General features: G+C 35.5%; 1 protein-coding gene across 2 annotated transcripts in view; it reads left to right on the top strand.

The window, feature by feature from the left end:
- suds3 (SDS3 homolog, SIN3A corepressor complex component) overlaps positions 1-13,254 on the top strand; it is a 24,356-nt gene extending 11,102 nt beyond the window's left edge. Inside the window, exons 9-12 of one of the 2 annotated variants that reach the window (XM_056457455.1) lie at positions 1,227-1,272; positions 1,371-1,476; positions 9,738-9,822; positions 12,661-13,254. In XM_056457455.1, the coding sequence (XP_056313430.1) occupies positions 1,227-1,272; positions 1,371-1,476; positions 9,738-9,822; positions 12,661-12,759 (336 nt within the window). In that variant the 3' untranslated portion in view covers positions 12,760-13,254. The remainder of the gene's footprint in view (positions 1-1,226; positions 1,273-1,370; positions 1,477-9,737; positions 9,823-12,660) is intronic. The other variant, XM_056457456.1, reaches the window with a different exon arrangement.
- The last annotated feature ends 6,833 nt before the right edge of the window (positions 13,255-20,087 follow it).

A 20,087-nucleotide genomic window follows, 5' to 3' on the forward strand; every position in this document is an offset into this window, starting at 1 on the left:
GTAGTGTGATAAGAAAAAGTTAAATCAAAAAATCCATTTCATCAAAGCATAATGAAAGTCCTCATGACTCACATCTCCTCTTTGAAGAAGGGATATAGTTTTTTCCCCCTAAAAGCTCCATGTTAGATAATAAAAAGCAGGATCGCCTTAAAATTTCATTACATTTCATTACAACTCGAAATGATTCAATACAAAATTCATATATTACTTGCGGACAAATAAGAAATTGGCTGTATGTAAATAAAAAAGGCTGCAATCCACACACTAAAAAATGATTCATTGTATTTACTCGGTTTTCTTGCGCTAAGTAATTGTAAACAATTTATCTGGCTGAATTTAAACAGACAAATTAAATGTAGTCATGTTTAACTTTCAATTGTTTAATTGTTTGAAGGTCCCCTGAAGTGTTTTGAAATGTGCATTTTTTTATTCGATGTTTGACGTAATCTCAACTGAAAATTTTAAAAAGGGCGGGACAGAGTAGCTCCTCCCCTTAAAAAACAGGTTTTTGTTTGTATCACAGATGAATGAAAAGCAAATGAGAAGGGGGCGGGGCATGTCTGATACTAGAGAGCATTAGATTGGTCAAGATTTGATGAGAAACTGGAGTCTGAGGTGACGTGGGAAAAATAAACGTTTATTCATTTAGCCCAATGGTCTCAAACTCAATTCCTGGAGGGCCACAGCTTTGCAGATTTTAGCTCCAGCCACCTCCAACTTACACCTACTTCATAGTCTCTAGTAGTCTTGAACACCTTGATTAGTTGGACAAGCCATGTTTGATTATGGTTAGAGCAAAACTGTGCAGAGCTGCGGCCCTCCAGGAATCAAGTTTGAGACCAATGATTTAGGCGGAAGTCACAAACTACAAGTTTGACATGTTTATATCGGTTTTATATCTTCTAAATGCAAATTCTGGCACTGTTTTTACGATACTAGCTCATACATATCCTTTAAGACTAACATAACATTCTAACATCTAAAAACATTCTTTTAATTTTGCTAGACCTTTAAATTCAGTTCATATAAATAGTTTGCAACCACTTACCTTAAACAAATGTAGTAAATCCAATGAATAATTTTTTTTTCAGTGCAGAAAATAAGAAAATAACACTGACACAGTGCTAGAATTACTGGAGATGAGTGTTTCACCAAGAAATCAGGTTGCTCTCCAATGTCTGTCATGTTTTAAATCAATCTGTCTTTTTGCTTCGTTTTCTTTATAGCTTAAATCTCCGAAAAGACCAGGTATGGACGTTTTGTCTTTTAGAGGTGATTCCCCCCACATAATTTCCAGTTTATTTGAAATACAAAGGCTGTAAAATGAATTGCAAATGAACTAAAAATCAATGTTTTGGGATGTTTTTCAGCCTCCCCGTCCTCTCCAGAGCACCTCCCGTCCACTCCGGTTGACACCCCGTCTCAGCGATATGAGGCACGGATAGAAGAGGGCAAACTCTACTATGATAAGAGATGGTAAGCTTCACTGTTCTACAGGGCTTTCTACTCTATGATGATATTTTTGAAGGGTATTGTTGTTGTTATAGACTTTACCGTCATGGGCTAATTGCTCATGCTTACATTAAAACACTGGCTTCTGAATCTAGCAGGGAGATGCAACAAAAAAATGCAAACAGTCACTTAATAATACTTTTGCTGACCACAAGATGGAGCAATCACCCTTCTGATTTTCACTTCTATGATACTACATTTTACATTAACCACAATGTCTCTATCTGTCTATCTACCAGTCTATACACTGTAAAACCCAATAAGTTAAGGTAACTCAAACCATTTGAGGAAACCGATTGCAATAAACCATTTGAGTAAAAGAAAAGCTAATCTATAGGAGTACTGTGAACTTACTCCATTTAAGTTGAAGTAATAAGGTATTTCATTAACTCATTACCTTCAACACTGAGTTCAAATCTCTTTTCAAATAAGTAGAATTAACTTTCAGTCAATTTTAAGTTAACTACACATTTCATTTGATAAAGTTGACTGTTGGGTTTTACTGTGTAGGTCTATAATATCATGCAATGTCAAATTTAATCATAAATATATAATAAACAAATTAGTAGCCCTTTCTGTGAAATTTAAATTCTTTTTCAAGTATTTCTGAATGACTGTTTATTAGTGACTTCTTTTTAATAACTGATTTAGTTGATTTAGCCATGATGACAGTACAAGATGCTAGTATTCAGATAAAGTGCAATTTAAAGGCTTAACTAAGTTGTTTTGTAGCCAATCAAAAAAAATTCTTAAGATAGCTAATAATATTTACCTGAATGTTTTTGGTATTTGAGAAAATTTTATTTATTTATTTGTTTATTCCGTAAAAACGAAAAGGAATAAGATGTTCTCCAGAAAAAGATTTAATAGGGAATAATGTGAAACATTTCCTTGCTCTGTTAAACATCATTTGGGAAATAAAAGTTTGACCGGAGGGCTAATAAATTAGTTTTCAGCTCTATACTGAAGGCTATTTTTTATTTCCCACCTTGTATTTTAAATTGGGTTTTTTATTGTGATTCCTACATTAAAGTAGTATGGCATGTAGATATAAACTCTATTGGTTATTTATTTTTATTTGGTTTGACCTGTAGAGATGGTGTTGTCTTTAATATCTATTACATTTAGGCTTGTGCCGGTATTCGGTAATGCGATAAATCACGGTAATGAATATGCACGATATTGTTATCGCGGGCACTTCAAAATACCGTGAAAAAGAATAGATCCGAATTTATATTCTTAGAACGCGCCTTAGCTTATTTTCCATCAACCGCTTGAAGAAACACTGCGTATATGCTGCGCAGAACTGATGCGCACTCTGATGTAAACAATCCCCACATGTAGAAGCCCTGTGTGCATGCAGTGCGCGCCGCCGCTGCCACCGCACTATAATCCTCACACGAAGAAGAAGCATGGCGGAAGGAGGAACGCTGCCGACAATTTATCCCCCTTCAACTTATTTTCCATCAACCGCTTGAAGAAACACTGCGTATATGCTGCGCAGAACTGATGCGCACTCTGATGTAAACAATCCCCGCATGTAGAAGCCCTGTGTGCACGCAGTGCGCGCCGCCGCTGCCACCGCTCTCTAATCCTCACACGAAGAAGAAGCATGGCGGAAGGAGGAGCGCTGCCGACAATTTATCCCCTTTCAAAAAGGGTAAAGTCAGAGGTTTGGAAATATTTTGGGTTCCAAAAAAATGCAGAGGGATTGCTGATCGAAGACGGTTTCTCTTTGCACATTCACTTTGATATAATTGCTCAAGTTTACTTTTATATTGTGTATTGTTTTATTTATATTTATTTGTATTTAAATGTTTAAAGTACTTTTAGTTAATTAAAAAGTTATTAAAGTTATTAAGTTGACGAAACTGAAGTTTTTTGTGTTTTTTTTTACCTGTTTCTTTAGTAAAATTACAATATCGTGATAATACCTTATACCGTCATAAAAGCTCAATCAATTAATCGCAGCATGAAAATGTGATACCGGCACATGCCTAATTACATTTAAAGCTGTTATTTTAATTTATTAACACTAAATACAGTAGGGATCGGCCAGAGATCGGTATCGGCCGATAATCATGTTTCATGACTCAATTGGTACTCGCTAATCTGGCCCATCTCATGAACTGATCGCAAATGTTTGTTTTCAAGCAGAGGACTTATAAGAACTAAAATCTTTTTACATATCAGAACTGAATGTTCTGTGTTTTCAACAATATAGCAAGTTCATTAAATCCTCGCAGGAAATATTAGGGAATATTTAATAATATACCTTTTAGTAATATACGTATTTTAATAAGCAGTTTATGGACCTATTTTCTTTTAGTAATGAATTTATAGGTGTGCATTTTAAATACTCATGCATCAAATATGCGCTCCGAACTTTATTAAGACATGTTGAATTCTTCTTCCATGATTTGCAACGTTTCCAAATTGCTTTATTAGTGATTTTTCTTATCTATTTTGTTCTGTAAAGTTGCTCCACACTAAATGGTTATAAGTGACATGTTTAAGGAATTATATGCAACATCTTTGATTTATTTTCTTAGGTAAGGAGAAATCTCCACTTAAGTATCATACTTCAACTGAGAATGTGTTTAATTCATTATAAAGCTTGAAGCATCAGAATCGGTACTCTGTATCGGCTGATCACCATAACAAGGAATCGATACTCTGTATCGGCTGCAAAAATCCTGATCAGAGCATCCCTAATATACAGTTAAAGTCAAAATTAATAGCTCTTCTTTGAATTTTTTTCATATATTTGCTTAATGATGTTTAACAGAGCAAGGAATTTTTCACAGTATTTCCTGTATATATTTTTTCTTCTGGAGAAAGTCTTATTTGTTTTATTTCGGCTATAATGAAAGCAGTTATTTTTAAACCATTTTAAGGTCAATATTATTAGCCCGCTTAAGCATTCATTATCTGTTGCAGTATTTAAGTCACACTTTACTGACATAGTATTTCCTATTGTCTGTTTAGTGATATTCAATAATGTAAACACCACATGCTTTACGATCAACATATCTGACATGCAATCCTCTGAACAGACTACAGTATATAAATCTTTAATTCATCGTGTTGAATAATAACACAGAAAGCTTGCGGTTTAGGACGAGGTCTGGAGATTGCTTTGACTTCTGCGTTTGTGACATTAAACGTCATGAATGCCTCTGGATTTTTATGAGTGTGTCAGCATGCATTCATCCAGTCGTGCCCTTTAGACAGTGGGCTGCCGTAGCTTTCAGCACTGCAATCCAACCGGAATATTTGTGTGAGAAGATGAGCGAGCAAGCGGAGGAGGAGGAGGAAATGTGGTCCAGGTTGATACCGCAGGCATTAAATGTATAATGTTACATGTATATTAAATGCAGTTTTATTCAGCTGTTTAAATAACGAGTGGCGAGGTTGAGTTCTGCCTCTATCTGAACTTCACCAGAGGATGTTTGCGCGAGAAGGTGGAAGCCACAGGCTGCTTATGCTCTCTATGCTTGCCGTTTTTTAAAAGTTGACAAGCTCTCACTCTAATTAGTGCTGTTTGCAACCGTTTCTGTTAGCACTGCTGAATTTGTGTATGTATATTTAGATGTTTTACTTGATTTGTTAATGTCATTTTGTTGTATGTGTTAAATGTGATTTAATATAAAGAGTCAAATAATGAAGTCTAGAAGTGAAATATTGCTTTATCTGTCTTTTAAAGGGATATTTTACCCAAAAATTAAATGTACTTACTATTTATTCTCCCTCAGGTGGTTCCAAACCTTTATGAGTTTCTTTCTTCTGTTGAACACTAAGCACTGTTGACCAGGGGCGTTGCTAGACATAAAGCTCTACTGGGCACGTAACCCATTTACCCCCCCCCTAAAAATATATATATATATATATACATATACATACACATACACACTAAATATTAAATTTCATTTCAATGAAATTCTATAGACAATTCAATAAAATACAAAAAAAAAGATGTGTTATAGGATTATCTTTTGTAGACTTGACACATGGCAGATAATTAGGTTTGTTAAGTCTTACCTCCCTCACTCCTCATCCCTCCATTTTGCTTCATACAAAATAAATCTATCAGGATGCGTGCTTAGTAAGGTCACCATCATATTGTTTAAACTTTAGTTTTGCCCACTTGCAAAACAAAAAAAGGCTGTTACGCTGGTTTTACAATGCATGAGCGGCGCGTAACAAGCAGCCTGCTTTTTTGGCGCGCATGTTAACTACCGGGACTAGCAGAAGAAGAGCAGCACGTGCGAGAGGCGCGCGTGCAAGAGGCGCGCGTGTTCTCTGCGCACACGCGGAGATGCGTCAGTTTGCTTTTTGATTACTCTGCTTTCACCAGCGTTGGTTCGGTTGCACATAGAGAATAGCGTCTTTATTTCGGAATTGCTCTTTATAAATACACTTGCATATGAAGTAAATCATATCTCAATGCATTTACTGGGGCACTGGAGATTTTCACTGGGGCACGTGCCCCAGTGAATTGGGTCTAGCGACGTCCCTGCCGTTGACTCTCATAGTAGGAAAAACAAATACTATGGAAGTCAATGGTTATAGGTTTTTAGCTTTCTTTAAAATATCTTCTTTAGTGTTCAACAAAAGAAATGATAAAAGAATTGGGTAACATTTTTGGGTAAATCACCTTTTAAAGGGTTAGTTTACCACAAAATGAAAACTCTGCTTTCATTTATTCATGCACATGTTGTTCTATAAAACGTTCAGGTATCACTTTACTTGAAGGGGGTGTTCATTAAGACTTTACGGCATTTAAAATAGTCTTATCTCTTCCTTTTGGAGGAAACTTAAACATTATGAAATGAAAACTGTTTGACAGCGTATTGACACCTAATGACATTAAAACCACTACTTTAATTTGCACCACTGTAGTTGAGGTCAAATATTAACGACGCTGTTATAAAATTATCTGACAGGATATTAAGAATTTTTATTTAGAAATTTGATCAGAAAAATATTCATGATACACATACAAAGGCCATGTCATGATCATAAAGGTGTCATGACAGTCTTATGAATGCCTCCTTCAAGTAAAGTGTTCTTCTGAAAACTTCTGAACACACAATTTCTGATCTCACTGGCCAAAACAAAAATACGAGAAACAACAAAAAATTTAAATAGTATAATTATATGTAGTCTTATTTATCTTTTGTTATTAATCCAATCAGAATTTAGTTTTATATCTGTTTATAATTTCTTTATTAAACTCTTTAATTATAAACATTCAATGGAGCGGCAGTTTAATCTTATTTACAAACAAATGACTCTTTCAAGCTGGTTCTCTTTAAGTAAATCAAAATCATGATTCCTAACAGGTAACCTTTTTTTTAATAGCTTTTTAATAAATCAAAAACAAGGCACTTACAAGCAGTGATATTGTCAGTCAGAAATAATCCAATTAGAATAGAATCATAACTATTACATTGAAAAACCATAATGGAATTTATTAAGGCTAGGCATGGGCTGGTATACGTTTCTGCCGGTATGTCAACCTTGGATAAAAATATCACGGTTTCACGTTATTGTGATTATCGCTCTAAAATTTAAAAGTTATTTTTAAATGTTTTAGTGAAAAAATTAAACGCAATATATTTCATTTTAGGAAACATAATATTTTGAAAGAGTATACATGTCAGGCTAAATAATTAAAATAAATCATTGACTTCTGCTATCTGAATTAATTAAAAAAACTATACACATAAAAACATAAAAAACACATTAAAAAACCTTAGGATTAGTATAACAGAACATTTTGGCTTTTGACTTTTTAGGTTTTAAAACCTTAGTGGTAAACCTTGAAACCGGTTATCGTCCCATGCCTAATTAAGGCAGTATAATTTATTAAGTAAACAAAAAAAATATTCATTGCATTTACTCAATTTTTTAAGGTAAGTGGTTGCAAACAATGTATATGAGCTGAATTTAAACATTAATTACTAATGTTTATTTGTTTGTTTAAATTCAGCCCATATAAATTGTTTTCTACCACATACCTTAAAGAAATTAGATAGATGTTAATCCAATGAATCATTCTTTTCAATGTAACAAAGCCGATGAAAATGTGATTCAATATATAATATCTACTCTAATTGTCTTATCTGGGGAAAAACAAAAATTCCACCTCTACATTAAGAAGCTGTCATTACTCACTTTGGCAAAAATATTATTTTATTGTATTTTAGTGCACTTCTAATTGCATTTCAGATTCATACAGTGAACTAAATTCAGTACAGAACAGAAAAAAATGACCACAGAATTTTCATTTCCGTGAAATCTTTTAAACCTAAATATTGCTTACTTTACCGAAGCGATGTGAGGGGTTAAACTCACATACAGTAATTGGATTTACTCAATTATTTTAAGGTAAGTGGTTGCAAACAATTTATATGTGCTGAATTTAAACAAACAAATGAAATTGAACATTACTAACTTTAATTTATTTGTGTAAATTCAGCCCATATAAATTGTTTTCAACCACTTACCTTAAAATAATTGAGTAAATCCAATGCATAATTTTTTTTCAATGTAACAAAAACTATGAAAAGGTGACTTATTTATATAATATCTGCATTCTAATGTCTCGTCTGCAGAGTTGGGTGTAAGGCGTTTCATGGTAACATGTTACTATATTCTGATTACATTTTTGGGGAACGCAGTAATTTAAGGAAAGACATTTTAAATTTTTGTAATTTGATTACAGTTACTAAAGTCAGTGTAATTGTGTACTTTCATTAAAAATATAGTTTTTAGAAGAAAAAAATGCTTCTTTTAAATCATATTTTCCGTTGCAGTTAATAAGCATGCGCTTTTAAATTGCTGGAGAACACAAGCTGAAATAGCTGCTGACAAGAGTGGTTGCTTCTTCAAGTGGAAATACAGACATTACTTTGATTTCATTGAGTGTAAAAACAAAAACATTGCTGTAAAATGCAGTCTTATGTCAAGTGTCTAAAGAACTCAACCAGCAACTTGTTGAAGCACTTGAAAAGAAAGCACTCTATGGCAATACTCGTCACCAAGAAGGACACTGGCACTCAAAAACATGACCGTCCAGCTCAGCCTAAACAGGCTAAATTGAATTTTTTTGTGCAGGATTGAGAGTGAAGGTATCTTCTGAATGTGAAGAGAAGCGTAGCTGCTTATGCGGAAGTTCATATATTGCGACTTCTGCGTGCACAAGTTCGTTATTTTCAACGGAGGCCTGTGGCTTGCGCACACATATTCGAAGCGCATATTGTGCACGCTCCCATTTCCTAGGCGCACCAGTTAAAAACTGTGAGTCACGCGACAATAACTGACCAATCAGCTTCATGCTTTGTTTGAAATATACACATATTTAGGTAGACTAATTAACTCAGACAAACACAGAAAACCCAAACATTGCAGTGCTTTTTCATACCATTGATTTCAATGGTTACAGGTGTCAAATTTTCTTCTAGATGTCTTCTTTGTGTAAAAAAAAATAAAAAGACAAACAGACTTGGAACAAGTGAATGATGATGAGAGAGTTTTAAGCTTTGGGCGAACTCTTTAAGTCTTTTGAATATGTCAAGCTGCTGTGATCAACCCGTTGTAATGTTTTTTTGTGAATATTAAATTACTGGAAGAGCTGCAGTTTATTTTGTTTTTATAGGTATATTTTATATGTTTTAAAAGTAACTCCAAAGTAAAGTAATTAGTAATCGGATTACTTTTTACATGAAGTAATTAGTAATGTAATCAGATTACAATTCTCCAGTAGTAGTCAGTAATTAGTAATCGGATTACTTTTTACATGAAGTAATTAGTAATGTAATCAGATTACAATTCTCCAGGAGTAGTCAGTAATTTGTAATCTGTTACTTTTTTAAAGTAACTTACCCAACACTGCTCGTCTGTGGAAAAACATAAATCCCACCTCTATATTTAGAAGCTTCCATTACTCACTTTGGCAGAAATGTTATTTTATTGTATTTTTATTGCACATATTTTTATATCTTCATACGGTGAATAAATTCAGTGCAGAACTTGACGAGGCTCAGAAAATGACGACAGATTTTTTCATTTCTATGAAATCCTTTAAGCCTAAATATTGCTTTTCCACCAAAGCGATGTGGGGGAGATAAGCTCACGTACAATACCTGACTGAGAGCATGCCTCTGAAGGGAATTTACTGTAATGGTGATCTTAAGTGACCGATGCCGTTATTGTTTCAGGTACCATAAAAGTCAAGCAATCTATCTGGAGTCCAAGGAGAACACCAAGATCAGCTGTGTCATCAGCTCTGTGGGGACCAATGAGGTTTGTGTCTGATTCTCTCCTCTGATTGGCTCTAAACAAATGACTGCGCTCTTCAAACTAATGACCTGCTCAGAGGGGGGAATAAACAGCGGGTTATTGAGATCGGCCCAAGTGCATCAGCTTTTTTAGAGGGCCAGAAGAGGAAAATTCTCATTTAGTCCTCTCTCATTTATTGTAATCTGCATGCATATCAAATCGTACAAGGATGTCTTTCCGATGGCTTTTGTCTCATTTGCATCCTTTTAACGCCAGCATCAATAGCGCACCGCATAGATCTGGAATTTTACTTGCTGAGCTGGTGGGTTTCGAGTACAAATCACTGTTTAGGATTCATTTGGAGGTTGGTAGAGGAGAAATGCTCAAGCGCTTTTGTCTTGGATTTTGATGTTCTTGCAGATCTGGGTGAGTTGATTGATGAGAATTCATTTAGGACATAGTAGGAAAGATACGCTCAAAAATGACATTTGTTCAAACTACTTATTTAAAATGAGCTGAAACAACACAATTCTCGAGGTTATTTTTGCTACAACTTAATTGTTTTATGTTCAATCCACTTAAATTTGTGAAAATTTAAAAGTTAACTTAATTCTTTCATGTTGTCCCAAAGCAAATCGATTGCGGGGAACCCAGCATTTTTTACAGTGTAGCTTAAATCTGTAATCATTGACTTCCGTAGTATTTATTTTTCCTACTATGAAAGCCAGTGGTCACAGATTTTGTTTAGCTTTTGTTTAGCTTTCCTCAAAATTTCTTCCTTTGTCTTTCCTTTTTTGATTATTCAGATTGCTTTTAAACAAGTGAAGGGTGAGTAAATGATAACAGAATCTTTCCATTTTGGGTAAACTACTTTAAAAGGTTAAGTTCACCCCAAAATGAAAAACTGCTATCATTTATTTGCCCCCATATTGTTCTATAAGACAAACACTTTACTTGAAGGGTGTTCATTAGAGTGACATTTTATGACGTTTGAAATTGTCTATTATTTGACTTTCTTTTAGCAAATATTTGACAGAATATTTATTCTTAATGACATTATAATGACAAATTGAATTTGTACTACTGTGGTGTAGAACAAGGTAAATGTATAGTCAAATATATAATGATGTTGTTATAAAATGATCCGACAGGATTAATGCGTTTAGGGAGAAAGTTTAAAGGAATAGTACACCTAGAAATGAAAATGAGTGCACAATTTACTCACCATCAAGCCATCCTCATTGTGTAAGACTTTAATTCTGTCAGACAAACACAGTCGGAGTAGTTTTAAATCCTTGCTCTTTCATTTTGTGTAATGGTGTGGTATAGTGGCTTTTATGTTTAAATCTATCATAAAATGATACCATATGCCACTAGGTGGTTAGCACAAATCTTAAAAAGTGACTCCAGTCACTGAGTTCCGGTGGTGGTCAAATGCACATTATTTGGGACCAACAGATACAATAATCATATACAGGACAATGGTGTTGCCACGATACTGGAATTTTACCTTCAATATGATACCAAGAAAAATATTAATGTTTCCATACCATTTTTGATACTGCAAAGAAACCACACCTCTGCATTGCTATATTTCAAGTGCTTCGCTATTAGTGCATTTACTTGGCACTGCTCTGTAGCAATGCTTGCATATTGGCCTGTTTGTGTCCATCCTTGTTTATTTGTTCACAAACCAAAACCTCCTCAACCAAAAATTGCAGTGTTTCAACACTTTCCATCTTGCAAATGGATACATCAAGGAGACAGGACTGTGTACTGTAGTGTACTGTAGTGTGCTCACGTGCAGTGTGTGTCAACTGCTGCTGGTAAAAGCGAGAGGCCAAAGCTAACCAAATCGAGGGCTAAAGAGGGTAACTAACAGTATCAATACTAATCAAAAGCAAGATTGTGTTGTTTTAAACATTCCAGTATCGATACTTATGGAAATATTTATATTTTTGACAAAAGTACATATACAGTGGGGAAAAGAAATATTCAACACATTACCATTTTTCTCAGAAAACATATTTCTAAAGGTGCTGTTGACCTGAAATTTTCATCGGATGTTGGTAACAACCAAAGAAAACAATTAGTTTACTAATTAAGTTATGTGTAATAAAATGAAACGATGCAGGGAAAAAGTATTGAACACATGAAGAAAGGGAGGTGTAGAAAAGCAGTGAAAGCCCAGACAGCAGCTGAAATATCTCTAGATTATTAGCTGCTTCAGTTCAACATCCACGTTAGCAGGATGATGAAGATGAAACCAGGATGGACATTTCAGCAAGACAACGATCCAGAACTCAGCCAAGGAAACTCTCAAATGCTTTCAGAGAAAGAAAATCAAGCTGTAGAATGGCCCAGCCAAACACCTGACTTCAATCCAATATAAATTACAAAATAAAGATCAGATTTGATAGACGAGACTTACAGAACCATCAAGATTTTTGCACTGTTAAAAAACTCGCACCAGAGCAATGCATAACTTCATTCTCCATATGAGAGGCGTCTTGAAGATGCCATCGCCAAAAAAGCCTTTTATGTAAATTATTAAACACATTTCAGTAGTTCAGTTCTTTCTCTTTGTGTCATTCCATTGTTATTGCACACAACTCATTTTTCAGATTTTTTTTGTTTGTTTTATTTTTATGTTTGTATTGTTTGGGCTTTTACCAAAATCTGGTTTAATTCCATGTCAACAGCTCTTTTAGAAATATTATTCCCAGGAAAAAAAGCATGACGTGTTGAGTACTTTTTTCCCCCACTGTACATATACAGTATGATGCATGACGTAAGATACATTTGCAAATGGATGCAAAGGGAATACCAAACAGTTGTTCAATTAAGTGCTTTGTCTTGCAGATCTGGGTGAGGAAGACGAGCGATAGTACGAAGATGAGGATTTATTTAGGACAGCTGCAGCGAGGGGCCTTCATCATAAGACGCCGGTCAGCAGCATAGATGACACTCTTTCACTTCTTCTTTTTCTTGTTCTTGTTTTTTTTTTTTACAAACATTTTAATGGTCTTCCTGTTTTAATGAGTCGTCTACTATATGCTGAAGCATGATATTTCTTCCTGACTTTTCTTTTCTTTTTCTATCACTCACAAAACTGGTATAGACATTACCAAAGTTTATCATGAGATGTCTCACATTTTTCTGTCTATCTTTCTGCCTTTTTCTGTTTTTTAATGAAATTTGCATTGTACATGTAATGCAGTCCAAACCTCTGAGGTAACTCCTCAGCGCTCTCTGAAGCGAGTAGACGACAATAGACTTTTGCATTGTATTCTATCGCCAGTAAAGCATTTACTTTGAAGTGTTTTGTTGATATGTCATGCCATAACCTATTCTCTCCACACATTTGTAAATGTACAGGATTTCAAATTACTTTGCAAGTTTTAATTTTGTACTCGGTCCGATATTAAATAAATCAGCTCATACTATACAAAACAACATTTATTTCTGCAGGATTCCTTTGTTTTTTTCTTTCCTTTTCCCCATTAACAGGGCTGTTAGCTGACCTTGTTTTTTAGTGGCTCTTTTTCTTGCGTGTACAATGAAAAGCAATTACATCCATACTTATGTTCCTGGCAGAAACAAACACCTTGTGCAGAAACAAAGTGCTTCTTGTGGGTTTTTGACAATTACTTCAGTTTGTTGCATATAGTGCTTGTATATAGAATATCTCAAGATTTTGATTATTTGGAAAACTCAAAATGGTCGTTTGAATTTGTTTTGTAATTGGCTAAACTTTTTTACAAACCCAGTAGAGGATCATTATGTAATAGACAACATTGTATATCCCTAAAATACAACATTTGCCTCAGGATTCTGCCAATTCTGTCTTCTTAACTCTTGTTTTGATAGCAGAGTTCGGACACTAGTACTGTCTTGTCTAGTATGTTGTGCTCGGCTTAAGTTTTATTGGGTCGAGCACTCATATTTCTTGTCATTGTCTTTCTTCGTATTTGTATGAGCGCTGTCTTGGCCGTGCTCAGGCTGTGCACGTCAAGATCTGGCCATGTTGGTGTTTGTGTCTGTTTTGTCCACGGCTCGGATGGAACATGCACGTCACGTGTGAGTGCACCGTAAGTGTTTTCATTTATCGTGTGCTCGTGTCTTGTGTTCAGTCTTCTGTTGGCATTGTGTAAAGCACACGGCTTGGTGTTTACATTGTGGATGTTGTTTCAGTGACTTTCATTTGACTCTGAAATACAAAAGATATTTTAGATAAAATCTGAGAGCTCTCTCATCCTCCATAGCAATAATAAACCAAGGCGATTGTCAAAAAACTTTTCAAAGTCGAAAATTTTGTGTCCCAAAAAAACCTGTGAAAATGACAGTTCATCAATGTCTTCCACGTCAGGTCAGTGTGTGTTTAATATGAGCAAAATGACACGTGTGTGACTCTAAACACTGGAATACATAAGGAATAGTAAATGAGCAGCCTGTGGTGATGTGGGCGAACAAAGTTTGTATGATTACAGTCGAACCACTGAATCACATGTAATGTTTTGACAATGTTTTTGGTTCCTTTTCTAGACTTTGAACAATCCTTGCTGTCTGAGAAGTCAGAGAGCTCTCAGATTTTATCTAAAATATCTTCATTTGTGTTCTGAAGATATTCCAAAGCTTTCAGGGGTTAGGAATGACATGAGGATGAGTAATTAATAAGAAAACTGTAATTTTTGCAAGAACATGTACATGATTACTATGATTACAACTTGTTCAACTAAACATGAAGATTTCAAGTAATGCCTGAAATTGGGTGAATGAAAACTGGAAAAGCTTTATTTTTTTGTAAAATCACTGTTTGATGTCCATGTAATTTTCAGTCTTTTAGCCTCCTGGATCCACTGTCTTTTTGAGACAGCGCCTTATTTTGGATGTCCTGTAATTTTCCTGTCAAATTGTTGTTTTTTTGTATTCTTTTCCTCAAAAATTGCAGGCAATTCCTTTCTTCTGCACAGTACAAAACACTTCTCTGGCAGAGACACCGTCCCAACAAATCTTTAAACGTAATTGTTTGGAGTAAAGTAGTTGTTGCTCATGGTTGAATTGTATAATTAACACTTGCGGAAATTCAAATTCAGTACTTAATATAAATTTATGAAATGTCATATTTAGCCTTTGTGTTGTGTAGAGTGCAATTGTTGGGTTCTTGAAGTAAATATCACATTACTTTTATCCATAAGGTAATCGAAAGGAAACTGTGAACTACACGCTTATTAAACAATGTTTAGACATTTGATGAAACCATCAATCTGCATTATTTCAACTTTTGTTTTATTTATGGGACTCACTTTATATTAAGTGGTCTTAACTACTATTTACTGTTATCAAAAAAATAAATCCAATGCACTTACTTCATTCATAATGTATTCCAGAACACTTTTGGTACTCTTGAGGTGCGAACAGGACAGGTTTTGTGGGATGGGTAGGTTTAAAGGGCACATAGGTTACCCCTTTTTCCAGATTTAAGATAAGTCTTTTGTGTCCCCAGAATGTGTCTGTAAAGTTCCAGCTGAAAACAACCATCAGAGTATTTGTTATAGCTGTCTGAAGTGTCTGTATTATAGCTGGTAAATCTTTGTTGCTGTGTTTTTGTGCTGGGCTGCCATTCAACAACATGCCTCAATCGCCGCCCTCGGCTGCCTCAGGAAGCAGATCTCACGTCGCGTTTCTGAGAAATACTACAGTAAGAACTTTAACAATCAGTTTTTGATGTACTTTTTGCGAGTTGCAACCATGAGTCACACACAATGTCATTACAAAGTTCACGTGCACACACAGCGAGGACACGCGCACACACACACACATAGCGCAGACACACACCAATAGCGCACTGCTGTATGGATATCTGTTATGTTAATGTGCAAAATAAACCTGATTTAACGTCCACAAACCGTGATTGAAACATCTTCCTTTATATTTGTTCAGACACGCGGCTGTGCTGATGAAGTAAAGCTGAAGTAAATCGCTGTAATTCATTACACACATGCTCTGTTTTAAAACATTTTAAACATGTGAAACTCACTCTTGATCACATTTGATGATGATTGATGATCCTAGCAAACTGAACACACCTTTTATTCCCGGTTGCTCTGCGCACGTCTGGTCTTGTTGATAGGATTATACACGTGACTACTGGGACATGTTAATACGAAGCTGTCAATCCATTCGGTGGGCGGGGGGACCGCACTCCTACGTCAAGTTGAGGTTGATCTGAAAACCGCTCCAATTGGTCCACCGTTTTTATGTTGTTAAATTTGAAAAAAAAAAAAAAAGGACTGGGTGTGTTTATATCACCGCAATATGACTGTCTATACACTATATCTACACACATGTCTGTGCAAACAGCTTGAAAAGTTGATTTTTCACCATAGGTGCCCTTTAAGGTGTGGTTAAGGTGTAAGGGAGGGTGAAAAATGTAATTACATGCATACATTTAATCAATCAAAAGTACAATGTAATACATGTATTTACACAATGAGTACATTGTAACAACTGTACATATTAGTTAAGGCCACTTAATATAGGGTGGGACAGATTTATGTTTTAAAATGTTTGTGGTTAAAGAGCCCCTATTATGGGTTTTTGAAAATGACCTTCCATGTGTGTAACACAGCTCTAAGTGAAGTAAAATATCCAGCTAAGGCTCAAATTTAAAAGTGCACTGAGTTTAAAACTATTGCTTTATCTATAAAAGAGTCGACTCCTAGTGGTCCGAATGTATCGCTGCGGTAACAATTTCAAGCCCCAACCATTTGTTGCGTGTGCAGACCCGGGAAAACTTTAACCCCTGCCCACAAACACTGTAGAAAAAAAAGAGGAAGACAAACGCTATAGCATATCCAGGCTGAATCATGTCACGAAGACACTGTGGTCTGAAGTGTGAAGGAAAGTTACTGTTATTTTTCCTACCCTAGGATGAGGCTGTGAAGAGTCAGTGGTTGAAGTTTATTTTTGCATTATCGCCCCAGCCTTGTGCTGTGTTCTCCATTTTTCTGACGAGTGCTTCAGCAATCTACAGGCTTACACTGGGGGATTCAGCGACCGTTTGTTAAAGGAAGGATCAGAAAAGACTTTGTAAGAAACTTCACAGTTCATGGATCAGTTTCTTCCTCCATTTCACAAATGTAAGTAAGTGTGATTAAAATGGTCGCCCCCTTATTTTCTCTAGCTTGCAAATGATGTATTTAATTGTGTTTTGTTACTTGTAACCGCTTGTACTGTATCTGGTTAACTTTTTATATTCTCATATCACATCTAAAGCCACATTGAAAATGAGCTCGCAATCCTCTGCCGTTTGTCGTTGATTTGGCCACCGTCAGCTGTTCCTACACACGTGTGGTGGTCAAGTTTTAAAATAGTTCATCTTTTGCCACTGTGTGGATTAATACTGAATGTGTCTTATGGTTAAGAATAGAGCAATATGCTGGTGTTTAACTCCACTTCTTTAATGCAGTCCTGCATTGGGCTCACACACATACCTGCCAACATTTGTCCCTGAAAATCTGGGAGACCAGGGGGGTTAGGTTCAGGGGTGAGGTGTCTGAATAACACTGTTGAGAACCGGGTATTGTGTACCAGTGTGTGTGCGTGAGTGTGTTAGTAACTGTAGTATGAAGCGTGTTTTGAGCTGCCGCTGCGATCGGATCAGATACCAAAGTTGGTGACCCGGGGGTTTCAAAGATCGTACCAAAATGCTGAGGACCAGAGAGGGGGTAGAAATTGCTTGAGTTTTCTGGGAAAAATTACAAAACGGGAGGGTGGCGGGAGATGGGTCTAAAATACGGGAGACTCCCGGGAAAAACTGGAGTGTTGGCAGGTATGCTCACACATACACCCTGCACTCTGACTACTTCAAAATTGTTGATTAGCCGTGGTGGGTGTTTCTCTCTGTCTCATGCCGAATGCAGTCGACCAGTCGCCATCGGACCAATCAGCACAGATTAGCATCGAGCTAAGGAGGGGTTTGGGAACAAATTAATCACTGAACGAATTATATGGGAGTCGCTGGGATAATTAGGTAAAAAATAAATGCATATTATAGGACAATGAAAGTGTTTTTTGACCTTGCATGCATATCAGACTGTTGTTAGAGACCCCTAAAACCAAAATATGACCCTTTTTAAATGCATAATAGGGGCTCCTTAACATTAAAAAGGCAAAGCACATGATTGTGCAATATTCAGCACAGAAAATGATGCAAACAGATTGCACATATTGCACACATTGGCCTCTGCAAGTAACAACTTCATTTGTTTTCTCCTTTGATTTTTAACCTTTAAACTGATATTGACCTTAAAACACAATTGGTGCAAGTATGCAAATTCAAGCATCTGGCAGATGCACAGTCCAGAAATCCAATTAAGAGGCTTCTTACTGTACATTAACCCATATATGTTATTTTTCAAGGAAGTCTGTTTGCTCTTTTGAAACAATCCAAGAAGTATTTTCCACACCGTTATCCCGAACCTGACACTGTGACAGCAAAAGTAGCACTTTTCATGTGAAATGTGAAACCTTTGCATTTGAAACTGCACTGTTAAAAATATAACTTGGATCGATTGTCACTTAAAATGAGCTCTCTCACTGGGTGAATGTTTCCATAGTTCCTCAAGTTACTGGTGTACTGTCTTTTTGACATGTTAGCACCACTGGAACTGGGAACGAAATTATATATATTAATATATCTTTATAGATCCTTATTTTATGAATCTTAAGACCAAAACTCCAGTAACAAAACCTAAAAGCATTGTGAGAAACAAGTGTTGTCCTATGGTCTCAGCTATACTAAAATTATTCAAGGCAAGGACTTGTACACCTTACTTTTTATTTTTTGACAGTTATAACCTAAAAAAATGACAGTTATAATCTTACGTCATGCATGATTGCTGTTCGATCACGGTGTTTTTCACTCAAAATTCGATCACTGTGTTTTTGTTTTGTTTTTTACAATTAATAGGGTTTTTGTTGAAGTACTTTGGTTATTTTGAAATATACAAATCTACGAGAATGGTTTAGCCACAACTTAAGTTCCTTAATTTTTAACAATGTTTTACACACACTTGTATATACAGTGTTGGGGAAAGTTACTTTAGAAAGTAGCGCAATACAATATTGAGTTACTCCCCAAAAAAGTAACTAATAGCGTTAACTTGGTTACTTTTTATGGAAAGTAATGTGTTTCTACTTTTGAGTTACTTTTCCTTGACTGCCTGAGATTGGATCTCTTTCAGAACTTGCGGGTGTTTTTTCACCTTTTTTATGGAGAAGCTCTGTATTTAACAACCACCTATATAACCTACACCTTCATTTTCTTTTAAAAAAATGTCGTATAATATTATATTTTGAGAACTTTCTGAGCCCAGAGCTATACATGCTGTACATACAGATTAATGAAAGCATGTCAAGTAATGTGTTTGCTACTTTTGAATGTTTCTTGTTATTAGTTAAGTAAATTCACTGTCCATTGAGATAAAGATTGCAATAAAGCCTAAGAGCAAAAACTGATTTTAAACCTTTAAAATGTTTGATAACAATATGAAAAGACGATAAAATAAATCCCCAAATCAAAATAAATGTTTGAGCTTCATTCATTGAATAAATTGCTTCACGTGGCCTTAACAAATGTGTAAATTGTTTCCCAAAAGAGAAAAACTCTTATGTTACAACGATTACAAAACAGTAGTTGCTTCTACAGTAGACATATGCTGCATCTCTTAACAATAAAAGCAATAACAATTTTTTTTTGTTTAGTCATATGAATTGTTAATCTGGAGAATGTGAACTAATGTCCATCATAGCTGGAGGTGGGGTGCGGGTGTAGTGCTTTGCATCCAGTTTTGTTTAGTTTTTTTTCGATGTCGTGTTTCTTGTAGTTGTCAAGAGATTTACTTACACATAATCTACACGTAACGAGTTAAAAATAAGTTAAAAATAACAAGAATCCATTGCAAAAATGTAAGTCTTTGGCCTGCCATTGTTTCTGTTTCTGACTGTTGTGATAATGGGCAATTCTCAAATGAATCGTTTGTTTTAACAGAATCTTCTAAGAGAATCGGTCGAACCAGTTCATTAAATTAAATGGACTTGTCATGAAACGGGTTATGTCTTCAGTAAGGGCTAACGTACCAGATACCTCCTTTGACTCGAAATAAACCCATATCCTGAGTTATTCAGTTACTAGAACAGTGCATAGACTCCTTTGTGAAAAAAGAGACGATGATGATGAAGAATGCGAGCCGACTGTCTGTTCCCTCACAGCATGCTCTCTCATT

Source organism: Danio aesculapii, chromosome 5, assembly GCF_903798145.1.
Source record: "Danio aesculapii chromosome 5, fDanAes4.1, whole genome shotgun sequence".
Taxonomy (NCBI): domain Eukaryota; kingdom Metazoa; phylum Chordata; class Actinopteri; order Cypriniformes; family Danionidae; genus Danio; species Danio aesculapii.